The following is a 14349-nucleotide window of genomic DNA, read 5'->3' on the forward strand; positions in this document are numbered from 1 at the left end:
TGGGCCAACTATGGAAAAAACGGGTTCTACAATTCATTGTTAATGTCGAAGTTATATTTCAATCTGTCGTACGTGAAGAATATATATATATATATATATGTATGAAGCACGCGTACTAAATTCATATACAATAAATATTTTTCGATATTGATAAATGCATAAGATAAATCCCTGTAAAATGAAAACTAAGACCACGTGTTATATTTAACAAATTTATGTTGCATATATCATGTAGAGGAAGATTTAATGGCATATTACTGTTATAAAACTCATATTAAATATTTTTTTTATTAATTTATATATATATGTGTAATTTGTTAATACGTTTTGTTTATGTTTTTAAACAAATAAAAATAAACAATAGTACAAATAACAAGATATATTATGAATACTATAAACATTTAAAATCGAATAAAAATTATATAAATAAATTAAAAAGAAAGACTAAATGGATACATATGCATATACATTATTTTATAAGGTAAATAAGTTTAGCTTTGTATGTCCTTCAAAAACTGCTTAATGTTTTCCATAAAAAAATGTTGGTTATCCTTGTGTATTAACTCTCTTAATCGCGTACACTTGTTTTGAGTCATTTTTATATCGGAAATTAAATCCTTAGTATTTCCACTATTTTTTTTAGCATAATTATATAAATCATCAAATATTTTAGGGAATTTATCATTTATTTCTTGGCGCATCTTGTTATGAGCAAAATTCCATTTTTCTTTTATAAATTTCTGTGGTATGTTATTAATTTTTCCTAAAAGGATACAACTATTTTGTTCTTCTAACATCATAATCTTAAAAATATTTTGTTCAATCTCTTTAATAGTATGTATAGAATCCAACACGTTCGATAAGGATGAGTTATTATGTAATTTTTCAATCAAATTCGATTCCAAAATTCCAAGTGTTTCTTTTGATTTGCTACAAACTGAAAGATTAGAAGAAATTTCTGTTTCACTTTTATTCCATTCGAAAGACTCTTCAAGTTCCAAATTATCGTTTAAATGATATTTTTTATTTTCATATTTCTTTTTCTCTTCACTTTTCTCTTCACTTTTCTCTTCATTTTTCTTTTCACTTTTCTTTTCACTTTTCTTTTTACTTTTCTTTTCACTTTTCTTTTCACTTTTCTCTTCACTGTTCTCTTCATTTTTCTTTTCACTTTTCTTTTTACTTTTCTTTTCACTGTTCTCTTCATTTTTCTTTTCACTTTTCTTTTCACTTTTCTTTTCACTTTTCTTTTTACTTTTCTTTTCATTTTTCTTTTCATGTGCATTATCCTTTTTACAGTTATCACTTTTTATAAACCCTTTTAAAGATTTTTTTTTCATTTCGTCATTGTGAGTTATGTTTTGTGAATTATATTCGGTACCTTGGTCGCCACTTCTATCCCCCGAACACGTGGGTGCGCTATTTTCGTTTGAAGGTTCTGTTTTACTAGAATGGGGATCATTGGCATTACCAACTGAAATTATATTACTATAAGACTGTAAATAATCATCCATACTATTGCTAAATGATTCCCTAATCTGATTACTTTGATGTGTTTTATTATTTACATTATCCAAGTCGTTTTCATCAGAGATACTACTAATAGTAAACATCGTTTTGGGGCTAATCGGGTTACTAGAATCGTCAGGTTCGCTAGCAAGAAACATTGCCATCACAAAATCATTAATTGGTTTCGGATTTCCAATCTCATCAAATTTGGGTTCATCTCTTAAATTATTTACATTATTACTTAAATTATCATTTACAACAGAAGTTTCAGATAAATTCCTTGAATTTAAAACATTTAATTGGGCTTTTAAAAAATCATTAGCCTGACATAGGCTTGTCACATACTATAAAAACAATTAAATATATATAATGGTTACATTATATAATGTTGGTTTACTTTTTTTGTAGGGTTGATTTTATAATAGAAGAAAAAAATAGTATACCATACATATGTATATATATATTTTTATCTATGTAAGATTTTAACTAAGTTTAGTACCTTCGGCGCCAAGAACAATGCGGATAAATAAAACAATTTGGGCATTTTTGAAAATTTTGAATAGGTATTCATTTTCAAAATAATATGTTATAAAAAACAAGAGAAAAATCAAGAATTATTATATTCTATATATATTTGTACAACTTAATAAAATATTGTTATATATGCATTCTTTAATTGTTAGATTTATTTAGATTTCAAATAAAAATATATAATTTATTTTGAAAAAAAAATATATATTTAATATTTTATTATTATAGTGGGTGCAATATGTTGTTTCAAGACTTATCTTTTTTAGTTGCTATTATCATGGAGGGTTTTGTATTAGTTCTGGCTGTAAATTATATATATAAGAAAACATCTTTATAAAATATTGTATCAAAGACGAGACCGTTTTTTTAATAAATTGAGCGTATAATCATAATATTATTTGCTTTAAATTTGTAGATTAGCCATATATTTTTTTTGAATTGTTTTTAAGGTTTTTCAAAACATAATTTTTGTTGGAAATATGATATTCTAAATTTATGCATTTTTTTAAAAAGATATGTATTTATTTTAGAATCGAATTGTTATTATTATAAATAACCTAATTATATTATTTTATTTAAAATTAATAAACATATATATTACTACATGGTAAGAAATATTAGATTGTTAATAAAATTCGGAAGCAGGCAATTAATACGTATTATATTAAAATATGCTATAGTATTATCAATTATGTATATATTTTATTCATATTATGGGCATATTTATGGGTTTTTTGAAGAGGGAAAAAATTGAAGCAAAAATCAGTTGTTTTTATTTATATATTTTATAAAAAGTATTATACAAAAATTTGACATAATTATTAGAGTATTTATACTTTTAATGAATTTTTGGTTTTATTAAAAGTTATGAGAACTAATATATTAGGTATAAGTTATAAATATGTTTTGAACTCATTGTAAAACAAATGACGAGCAATAGCGCAAATTTCAAGTATGTAACATTTATCTACGCAATAATAGGTTTGTTCTGTAAGTATTTATACTAAATAAGAAACGTATTGCTGTTCGTATATATTCTTTGTAACATATTGTATATGGATGGATACCCTTTTGTATAATGTATTTGAAAGGTAGCATTCATATAACGATCAAAGTAAAAATGTATGTATATACATTTTTTTTACCATTGAAATATTTGGATAAATATTTTAAATATTAATTTCAATTGAATGAAATGTCTTTTTCTCATTTATAGCATTGCATCATATGTTTTATAAGCATATATTTGTTTTCTTAAATTAAGGTTTTCGGTTTTTATCATAATTTTTTTTTTACATTTTTTTCAAATGGCATTATTTCCATAATTACTACAAATTATATCACTATTATTTTATGTTTTTTAATTTATATATAATTTGCTATTTAAGTTTTTTCGTGAACAATTCACATATTCATTTTTTTCAAACTATGTAATGCTAAAATTGGTAGATATAATTAAATATATAATGTTTTATATTGGACGTAAAATATAAAATAACAGGAGCATATATGTTAATTTAAAAAATAAGTAGTTTTTTTTCAAAGTGAATAAATATGATTTTGATACTTTTATGTATTCATACTGAATTTTATATAATAAATATTTTTTAACATATTAAGATTAATTTTTACTGTACATATAGTTTTTAGTTCTGCAGTATTTGAAAACTACGGGCCTCAAATTATACATTATACATGCGTTATATATTTATTTTAATTGTGCTGTTTTAAAATGTATTATCAGCATATTATATATAATGATTGTATGGAAATTTATTATATTAAAAAATGATTTTTTATATCATTTAAAAACATTTCACTTATATTAAATGGAGATATTTTCTTATGTATGATTTTTGAAACATTATTTTTTCTGAATCATTTTATGAAACTTGAAGGATTTTTTTTTAAGAAAATAATATAATATATATCCTAGTATATTAATTCATATGTATTGGCTAGAGAAACTTTTGAACGTGTAAGTGTTTTTATTTATATTGGCCGATGGAAGAAATAGAACTATATATTATAAAAAATGAGATCATAAAGATTGGAGATAAGGAAATTGATAGTGATGACATATTTGAGTTATCGAAAAGGATACTAAAGAGTAGAACAAATCAATGCATTGACACACTTTTAGAATGCATTTTTCACATGCCTGTAAAGATAGGAATATATGCAACTATTTTAGGAATAATAACAAAAGGGAATGATAAGTTAAAGCTACAATTAATATTAAAATTAAATCACAATATTTCAGTTTTTATAAAAAGCAATTCATATCATTGTTTGTTATGGTTTAGGTGTATAATAGGGATAAGTTGCTGTGGGGTTTTTGATTTTTCTCATTGTATAAAATTATTTAAAAACTTATGTGCATTATGTGTCGAATTATATAATGAAAATAAATATATAAAAGCTGACAATATATTATATTTATTTTTAAGTAATTTTTTTTATATTTCGAAGCAAATATATGATGCGAATAAAGTAGAATTAGATAATATATTAAGCAGTTGCTTTGATTTAATAGATAAGAGGCAGGCGTGTATTGATAATATAGATATAGATAATAATGATTTAACGACTATTGAATACATATATATATATATTAATAGTGTTAAACATAGTGACAATTTTAATGATCGATTATTTTACCTAAAAGAAGCATTGCATCATTATATAGAAAATAATTTACGAAGCGTAGCAACCCATCGATTTTACCAAAAAGAAATATTTCAAAATGTATTTTTAAAAGACCAAAATGAAAAAAATGCGTTATCCGAAAATCAAAATAATCGAGCAGAGTTAGAAACCGAAATTGAAAATTGTATTAGCGTCCAGCACTTTATTAACTATGAATGCATAGATTGCATAACCAGTTTACAGATAAAATTTATAACAAAATATAGTGATAATAAAAATATCCATGATATATGGTTAATGCAAGAACACATAATATATATTATTGAATTATATAAAAATAGTGTTGAATTTAGTTCTAAAATACTAGGCATATATGTTCAATTACAAAGTAAATTATACAATACTGTTTTGGTAGAATGTATAATTAATAAATTGTTATCATCGTTTAATAACAAAAGTTATTATTTTTATATATCCTTAATACATCGACTTTTACTAATAAATAAAAATTTAGGAGGCGTAATTATTAGATGTATTAAATTTGTTTTAAGGCAAATTGGAGAATTAGATAATGAATCATTTTATTTATTTATGGAGTTATGTTTATATTTACTATCTTCTTTTGCTTATGAACATAAAATATTAAAAAGTAAAGAAAATTTTTTTAAAAGAAGATATAATGATATGAATAAAATATTAAAGGTTAAAGGAGAAACTCAAAATGAAGAAACCAAATTAGAAGGTAATGGTGATGATAACACTGGAGAAACAGGTAATGATGATAATAAGAAAGATGAAGTTGGTTTAAATATCAGTAATAACAATAAAATGAAAAGGAAAAGAAAAATAGACGAAGTAGAGATAAATAATAATAAATTAAATTTTGAATCAGAGAAAGAAGGGGAAATGGAAAACGACAATACTGATAATATAATACAAAATGAAATGAAACAAAAAAGAAATATAGTTATTCTAAAAAAGAATGAAATTACATTAAACAGAACCAAAGCATATGACAATAAGGTTCCTTATTGTATTGAATTAGATTTAAAATGTAGTTCGGATGAAAATAGTGATGACGAAGGTGAGAATGGTGAAGAAAAAAACAAAACAAAAAAAAACAATGATGAAGAAAATATATATGATGAATATGACGAATATGATAAAGATGATGAAGAAAACAATGAAGATGGCAACCAAAATGACAATAATAATCATCCTTTTAATTTAGATAGTTTTAAGGAAGAAATAGAAAAATTAGATATAGGAGAGAATTTTAAAAAAATTACAAAATTAATGTATAGTGTAAAAAAAAAATATCGTAGAAAATGGGTTCGAAATTTATATTTTAAAAGTTATTCTCTTATTTATAAAAAAGAATGCGATAATTTAGTTCCTAAAACAGTTATTGATTATTGTAACAGTTTTAAACTTACTAGTGATAATACATATGAAAATTTTAATGAATATTTTATTTTTAATTCAATAATAAAATATTGTATTGATGAAAGTGATAATATAGAAGACAAAGAATTTGACATGGATAGTGATATAGATGATTTTAACAATGCTGCTAATTATAATAAATCCAAATGTGATTCTATAATCAAACTTAAAGATGCTATTAATGTATTAATTCAAAGTTTTATAAATTATATAAACAGAAAAAATTACTTATGTAATGTTCCTAGTTTTTTTAAAGATTTATCAAAAAATATTAATTTTCTTAATGATATCTCAAGTACTAATTTAGATGGACAATTTTTTGATAATTATATCTTTAAAGAAGATTTTTTAAATAATTCAAATTGTTGGGACAACTATAGTATTTTAATCCTTTTTTTTAAATCCTTGATGTTTTTTGATTCATCCAATGTTTCTTCTTTAAAAAGGGTATTTAAAAACCATGCAGTGATATTTTTAAGTTATAAAAATTCGGGGATATTTAAAACAGAAGATGAACAAATTCAATTTGAAGTAGAGTTATTAAATATAGTTTATACATATTTCAATAATTGTGCGTTGTTAAATGTGATTGTAAATATACTAATTGAGAATAAAATAGTGAAAGAGATGTCCGTCATTAATTTTATTTTCCACAAATTGAGCGATTATAGTTTAGGTAAGAACTGAAAAGTGTAATACGCTTTGAAATTTTTTTTATCACCTAGTTTTTATCTCTATGTATATATGTAATGAACTTTTTATTATAAGTTGGTTGTTATTTTACGATCGATTTGGTTATTTACTATTGTATTGTTTTTCCTATTTCTTATAAAATACGTATTTTTTTTATTTTCCTATTCAGATGAATATTATATTGTTCAACTTCTCTACGACGGAGTTAATAACTTAATTATAAAAAGAGAAAATAATGAAAATGAACGAAATAAATTTCGAAGGCGAAAAACAGAAAGTGAAAATGAAAATTTAATAAAAGAATTAGAAGACGAAAAGAATGAAATAGTGAATAAAATATTTCACTTAACTAACCAAACAATTATTATGATAAGTGAAAAAATGATGAAATTAAAAAATGACAATAATTCATATATGAGTAAAGAATTATTAAAAGAGTCCTTGGTATTTTTAAGAACCTATATAGAATACATCGACATAGACCAATTTTTGCAACAATGTCATGAAAAAGGGTTTGCATCGGAACAGCAAGAATTAGCAACTATATTTAAGTATGCCAGTTTAAAAATTAAAACACAATAAAATATAGTTAGAATGCATGTTAAAAGAATGTGCTTAAAAAAAATACATAATTGCATAATATTTTAAAAAATGGGTAATATATTGAAGAAACATTCTTCAAGAAAACGAAATTGTTAATAAGTGAATACCCCTTTATATTATTATACCATTACAACTACGTTATTATTTACTGTGGATATCCCTTTTCTCTACATATGTGTTTCATATGTATAAAGCTAAAAATAATCTGCAAATATTTTAGAAATGTGTATATTTTTTAATAATTTTATTTCAAGTTTAACATTATTCATTTAGTTAAAAAACACTCACGACACAAAACAATATTTTTTGTAAATAAATAATAAATTTTTTTTAAAATATTTGTTTTTTTAAGAATAATAAAAAATTCAAATGTAAAAAATGATAAATTTCTTATATAGTTGGATTTTATAATATTACTTATAAAAATAGAGGCGTATAAAAATGTTAAAACAACTTTCATAGGGCAAGCAATGCAGATATATTTTAATTCATAAAATATAGTAAGCTTGGAGAAACGTATATAATTTTTTGTAAAGTTTAATATCCTTTTATTAACAAATAAACTGCTACTATATGGGTATTTTTCTTTAATATAATCATGGTTTCATTGGTATTACAAGAAGGCATGAATGCATATATTTCAATAGTTATGACATTTGTATATTTTTTATTTGCCTTTGGTTTTACTTGTAATTGGGAATTACTATAATTTTTAGTGAATATGAAAGAATAAATAATAATATATATTTGAAAATTTTACTATATATATTTTCCGAATGTTGCTTCTTTTTCTTAATAACGTGCATATATATTTTTGCACTCTTGCATGCCCCCTCCTTTGAATATATATAATTTTTATTAAATTGAAAAAATACAAAAAAATAGGTATTCGCTAATAAATAAGCATATATATATATGTGCTTATACGTTTCTAAATTCAAACTCAACCTTTTTAGGCGCGTTGATCATAAGAGTTGTGTATTCGTATTTATAGGCTAGAGACATTTGGAGAATAAATGGAAATATTTCCTTTGGGATTTTATAATTTAAATAATAAACATAATTTTTATCAACTTTAAAGCTTTCATGTGTTAATAGGTTTTTAAATATATGAGATATTGAATAGTCCCTGAACGTGTCAACAGTGTAATTCGCATGATCGTGAACATTAGAAATTGATGTAATTTTGTCTATAGAAATTTTATCTTTAATGCGATTTGCAAATATATTTGTATATTTTTGTTTAAATAATATTTCATATTTACTTTTTTGTTTTTTATTATGCTTTTCTTTTTTAATAAGCTTGTATTGATTACCATTGCTTTTTTTTTTTTTTTTAATTTTTACTCTATGATTTTGATTTATATTAATACCTGAATTTTTAGAGTTTAACAATTCTATATAATTTGTGTTATTAGGCATGTTTTCTACTTTTTTGGTAGATGCATTGAAATTACTTATACTTCCATCATATACTGTTTCATAATTTTGAATATTTTCAATTTCTTCGTCTAGACTTAATTCTTCAAAAGTTATGTGATTATTTTGTTCGAGTTCCAATTGAATTGCATTTTTAGCTTGGTCATTTTCTTGTACAATATTTTTCGATAGTAACTCATTATGATTACAATGTGAATATTGCGCATTTTCATAATCTTTGTCCTTATTAATATTACTATTAGTGTCGTATATGTCAAAATTATATATATCCATTGTTCCGTTAATAACATTATTATATATATCATATACATTATTTTTATGAATAAAACAATGTTTTAAATTTGTGTTAACTTTATTAAAAAAATCGTATATGTTTTTTTTATCATAGCTGATAGAAAAAATATCCATATATGGTATGTCTTTATAATAAATGTTTTCATTTAGCATAACTGATAATATTTGTTCGTAAAATTTGATTTCTTTTTCATGTGAATAAATCCATTTTTTTTTTATTTTTTTTTTTATATTTTTTGTTTTTCCTATTACAGTACTGTTACTTAATCTAATAAATATAACATTTACATTTACTTGTGTTTTGTTTTTATTTTTAATATCATCTGAAATATTAGATGCTGATGACGTGGTACTTAAGTCTGACGAGTTATTAGGACTATCAGCTGCATCTGAAGGAAAATTAGTTAGATCCTTTTGTGGTGATATATATTCTTTATTACCATCGTCGAATTTGTAATAATCTTTGTAATCTTTAATATGCAATGGGAAGTCATTTAAGATGTTTTTAAAATCTTTCTTGTTATTTAACACGTACTTACTCATTTTTTCTTCTTTTATAATATCTTTTGTTTCTTTAATCATGGATTCTTCTTTTTTAATTTGTTCTAAATCTTCATATTTTGAATAACCATATAAAAAAAATTCTTCGTCCAATTTTTTTTTCTCTTCGACCATTATTTCTTGAAATGTCTTTTTTGTATTATCCCCCTCTATGCTATTTTTTGATTCTGTAGTTTGTGCATTATTTTGATCATTTTCATTATTTTTAGATGTTTGATCTTCGTCGGTTTGCATTTCAATTATGTTTTCTGCATTTTCATTATTTAATACACTATCAATATCCATAACTTTATTATTTTTTATATCTTTAATGTACATGTCTTTTATTTGGTCAATGACAGATTTGGATAATAGTTCTTCATTTTCTTTTTTCCCCTTTTCGTTTTGTTCGCTATCGTAATCAGTATATTCATCATTTTCATAAATATTATTTGATATTTTATAAAAATTAATATCATTGTACGAATTTTTAAAAATGTTATGTAAGGCATTATAAAGTGCCATACAATCATATTTCCAATTACAGTAATATATAACAAAATAATATTCTTTTGTGGTTTCATTTTTAATTTTTACACTTTTGAAAAAGTTATTTTTATCATCCTGTTCCATTTTAAACATGGTAGCCCAATCCTCTCTTTGGACTTTTTCATAAATATTAAAAAATTTGAATTTATCTCCAAATTTTCTTATGAAATTTTTTACCAGTTTTTTATTTCTTTCATTCAGTGTGTCATTTTTGTTGAACAACTGATTTTCCTCTGAATATGAATTTTTTGTTACGATTTGTGTTTCTTGATGTTCTAAGAATTCTTTGTATATTTTATTTTTAAATTGTTCATGTTTAAATAAATTTATTACAAAAAATATATAAGCAAGAATTTCACTGGTATATTTAAATGCATCGTAAGCATATCTTTTTTCTACGTTAATTGGTATACTATTACTCAAATATTTAAAATCAGAGTTAATAAATAAACTGTTTTCGCGCTTAATTTGTTCTTGCCTTTTTCTTTCTTCTTCTATTTTCTTTCGAATTTCTGATTCACTTTCATCATTTTGACCGCATGCTTGAGAAATGGATTTTAAATGTTGATTGGCAGCAGCATCGTTACTATTGCAACTGTTATATATGTTTGATCTTGCTTTGTGTGTTATATCAACGAATTGTTTTGGGGGGAAGGGAAATAAATCTATCTTGTTCGATGTTTTTATTTTATGTACTTTGAAGCATGTGCAAATAAAGTTCAATATAAAGTAATAAACTGCCTTTTTAAAAGTTTTTATCATGTTTTACATCATCTTTTTTCGCTTATATATATAATATTATGGATTTTATTTTCTTCATCAGCATATGCCTGATATTTTTTTCATATTGCTTCTTCGTTTTTTTATGTTAATATGAAATTTAAGTGTTCTCTTTTAAAAATTTATTTTATAACATTAAAGATGATATGACCAAATTATTCATTCTGGCATCCCTATTTTTTTACGCTGTTTAAAAATTATAATTAATTTTCGTGCTTTTTGGTAATATGGTATATTTTTTAAAAATAATTACATTTGCATTAATATGTTTTTAAAAATGCATCTTTCTTACAAAAAAAAACATACATCATAATAGAAGTAACTCATACACCTATGTATTATACATGTGTAAGAAGTAGGGGTGATAAGAAAAAGTTATTCAATAGAAATTAATTAATCATTGAAACCTTTAATAAAAATGTCATAATAAAGTGGCATTTTTAGTTTAAAATTATGTCATATGAACATGGAAATAACGATATTAAATTATGTTAATTGAATTGAAGTAAACAAATACATAAACATATTTATATTGTTTTGTTTCTAGTTGGTAGAAAAAAAATAAAATAAATAAATATAATAGGGTAAAATATAAATACGCAAAAATAAAATTGTTTTTGAATTTAACATCTGTTTTTCATGTATTAAAAATATAACATATATTTTCGAAATTTTAAAAATAGCAACTGGAAAGACTTATAAAGCTTTAAACGAAAAAAATAGTATACAAAATGTGCACAAGAATATTGTATATCAATATATAGATATATACGCTTGAAGTTTTGTAATTGAAGTATTTTACCAAAATATTATCTCCCGGAATACTACATAAGGATGCTAATATATATATAACATTTAATATAATAATTTTTTTATTTCCATTTTTACCGATTCCTTTATATGCATATAAAGATCATCATCGAAAAAAGAAACTTTAAGATATATTTTTACCCTATTACGGGTGGCGCAATTGTCAGAATATAAAAAATAATAAAATAAACAGCAATAAATTAGGTAAGTATATTCCGAATTTGTTATCTTCAATTGTGTTGGGTATTATCCGACCAGAATTAAATAAAAATAAATAATCGTATAATCCATAAAGGAAACTGATATGTAGCGGAAGTACTACTAATTCATGGTGTGTATATATATGAAACCAGGAGTTTAATTTTCATAATTAGTATCAGTGTCATCTAAGTTGAAGGTTTTCATCACTTCTTTGGCTTCTTCCCGGTCTTTTGTTTTAATTTTTTGAAAATCTAAATATTTCAAAGATGGCAAATTATAAATCAAATATTCTCTATAATTTTCTACTCTAAAAATAGAAAGGAGTATAATAATAATATAAATATACATGGGTATATAAAACATATTTAAAATTGGACCTTCATAATATGCAATCCTATAATATAAAAAAATTCTCCATAAATATACTGGATATATGCTTACTTTGATACTGCATTTTCTAATAAACTGAGTCTCGTTAGGTTTTTGGCTTTAAAAAGGGCATTAAGGTTAGCTAATTTTTCGATCTGTAAAGTCAATAATAACGTTTGCATATGCATTCATATTTATATGTACTGTGTAAGATAAAATATAATGGGGAAATGGTTAAAAATCACAAATTATAATTTGATATGTGCTTATTATGAAAACGTATAGTTATACGTAAATAAATAAAGATATGCATATGCAAATATTTGTCTTACTTTATTATTTGTTAAAATTAATGAGTTTAAGTTAGGTAAATTTTCAAATACATCATTATCTATTCGAGTGATTTTATTATTGCATAATATTAGGGTTTTTAATTTTTCTAAATATGGAATATTATTTAACTTAATAATTTCATTGTCGCTCAAATCTATGCATTCAAAATAGTCCTTCGTAACTCCTAAATTTTCAATGATACTAATTTTGTTACCTTCAAAATGAAAAAAATGGAATAAATAAGTATGTAAATAAGTAGATATACATGTAAATTATTTGTAATTCGCAAGTTATAAAATTTATACAAACACTGGAATGTATCATGCACTTCCTTTTATTATGCCATTTCTTTCTTGATATAGCTTTATTATTATTTTGATCTAAATGCATATATTTTTTTTATTACTAATATATTAATATTTTACAATTATATGTTGTTTCTTTATACCTCTTAAATATATCGTATTTTCATTGGCAGGACTTCTTGTTTGATATGCATCATTTATCATATCTATTGTTATTCTCATTTTGTTCTATACGTCCACTTTCTTAATACTAATAAACGAATTTCTTAAGTTTTGTAAAAAAAAAGAAACGATAAAAAATAATATATACAGGGTGATGAGTTAAAGATAAAAAAAAATTCTACGATATTTTAACTACTGTCCTCTTATCATTTTTATGGATAATTTAAATATATTTCAATATTAAAATAAGCTTGGGAACAAATTTTTAATTTTATAGTTCGTGAAAAATGTAAAATGCTTTTGTGGTTAATATTCTATTTGATATGAATATCGTGATTCATTCTTTATTATATTTTGAAAAAGTGAATAAGGATATATATTTTTATACAAAAAACATATTATGCCATACTTAGTGTTAACTTATATGTTTAGTATATAGTGAAAATATATTTTCTTTTTTTTTCTGGTATTTGCATTTGATATATTTATTGGGAATAGCTTATTTATTATAATATATATTATATATTTAATTTTTCATAATTCTTTGAATATTTTACTTTAATTTGATGATAAGTTACTTGCCATACTTTTTGCAAAAAGGCCCATAATGATTTAATTTTATAATTATTGCCATTAACATTATTTTTATTATTTTTCCTTGATTAGAATTATCATATATTTTTGAAATTAAATCTTCTTAATTTGTATTTGTTTAACAATTTTGATTAAACTAATACCTTACAGTCCCACAAACGACTATATTATGCTAAATTGGTGAAAGAAAAATATATATCATTAAAATAGATGTTATATATTTTTTCCTTCCCATCCCTTTAAATTAGTTAATATATGCCTTTTCATTAAAGCGATATTATTATGAAACTCCTATTTATATATCCTTAAGGTAAACATTCGTTATATATTAATTTTATAGCCCAAAACGAGCAATTTATGAAAATAAAATATTTGCTAACGCAATTTGATAAGTTTTTAATGTTGGGTTTAGCAATTTATATGTATACTTATTTTTTAAATCGCAAAAATGAAGACGTAGATATTTAAATTTTTAGATATAGAAAAATGAGGGTAAGGTATTCTTTGCACACTTTATGACCATATTATATATATAATATAA

The 14349-nt window shown here is 22.7% G+C and overlaps 4 protein-coding genes across 4 annotated transcripts; 1 reads left to right on the forward strand and 3 right to left on the reverse strand.

Annotated features, from left to right (window-relative positions):
- Positions 1-491: 491 nt before the first annotated feature.
- Positions 492-2080, reverse strand: PBANKA_1145400 (Plasmodium exported protein (PHIST), unknown function; the record flags this gene model as incomplete). The annotated part of the gene is made up of 2 exons (XM_034566021.1): positions 492-1853; positions 2009-2080. The coding sequence occupies 2 exons, from the start codon at positions 2078-2080 to the stop codon at positions 492-494; spliced, it is 1434 nt and encodes a 477-aa protein (XP_034422659.1).
- Positions 2081-4044: 1964 nt separating this feature from the next.
- Positions 4045-7410, forward strand: PBANKA_1145500 (conserved protein, unknown function; the record flags this gene model as incomplete). Its single annotated transcript, XM_034566022.1, has 2 exons — positions 4045-6811; positions 6998-7410. The coding sequence occupies 2 exons, from the start codon at positions 4045-4047 to the stop codon at positions 7408-7410; spliced, it is 3180 nt and encodes a 1059-aa protein (XP_034422660.1).
- A 942-nt stretch (positions 7411-8352) lies between these two features.
- PBANKA_1145600 (conserved Plasmodium protein, unknown function) lies at positions 8353-11016 on the reverse strand (the record flags this gene model as incomplete). The annotated part of the gene is made up of 1 exon (XM_034566023.1): positions 8353-11016. One exon carries the CDS (start codon positions 11014-11016, stop codon positions 8353-8355), a length of 2664 nt encoding a protein of 887 aa, XP_034422661.1.
- Positions 11017-12201: 1185 nt separating this feature from the next.
- Positions 12202-13274, reverse strand: PBANKA_1145700 (U2 small nuclear ribonucleoprotein A', putative; the record flags this gene model as incomplete). The annotated part of the gene is made up of 4 exons (XM_034566024.1): positions 12202-12352; positions 12487-12569; positions 12747-12961; positions 13196-13274. 4 exons carry the CDS (start codon positions 13272-13274, stop codon positions 12202-12204), a joined length of 528 nt encoding a protein of 175 aa, XP_034422662.1.
- Positions 13275-14349: the final 1075 nt, after the last annotated feature.

Source organism: Plasmodium berghei (assembly GCF_900002375.2).
Source record: "Plasmodium berghei ANKA genome assembly, chromosome: 11".
Classification (NCBI taxonomy): Eukaryota; Apicomplexa; class Aconoidasida; order Haemosporida; family Plasmodiidae; genus Plasmodium; species Plasmodium berghei.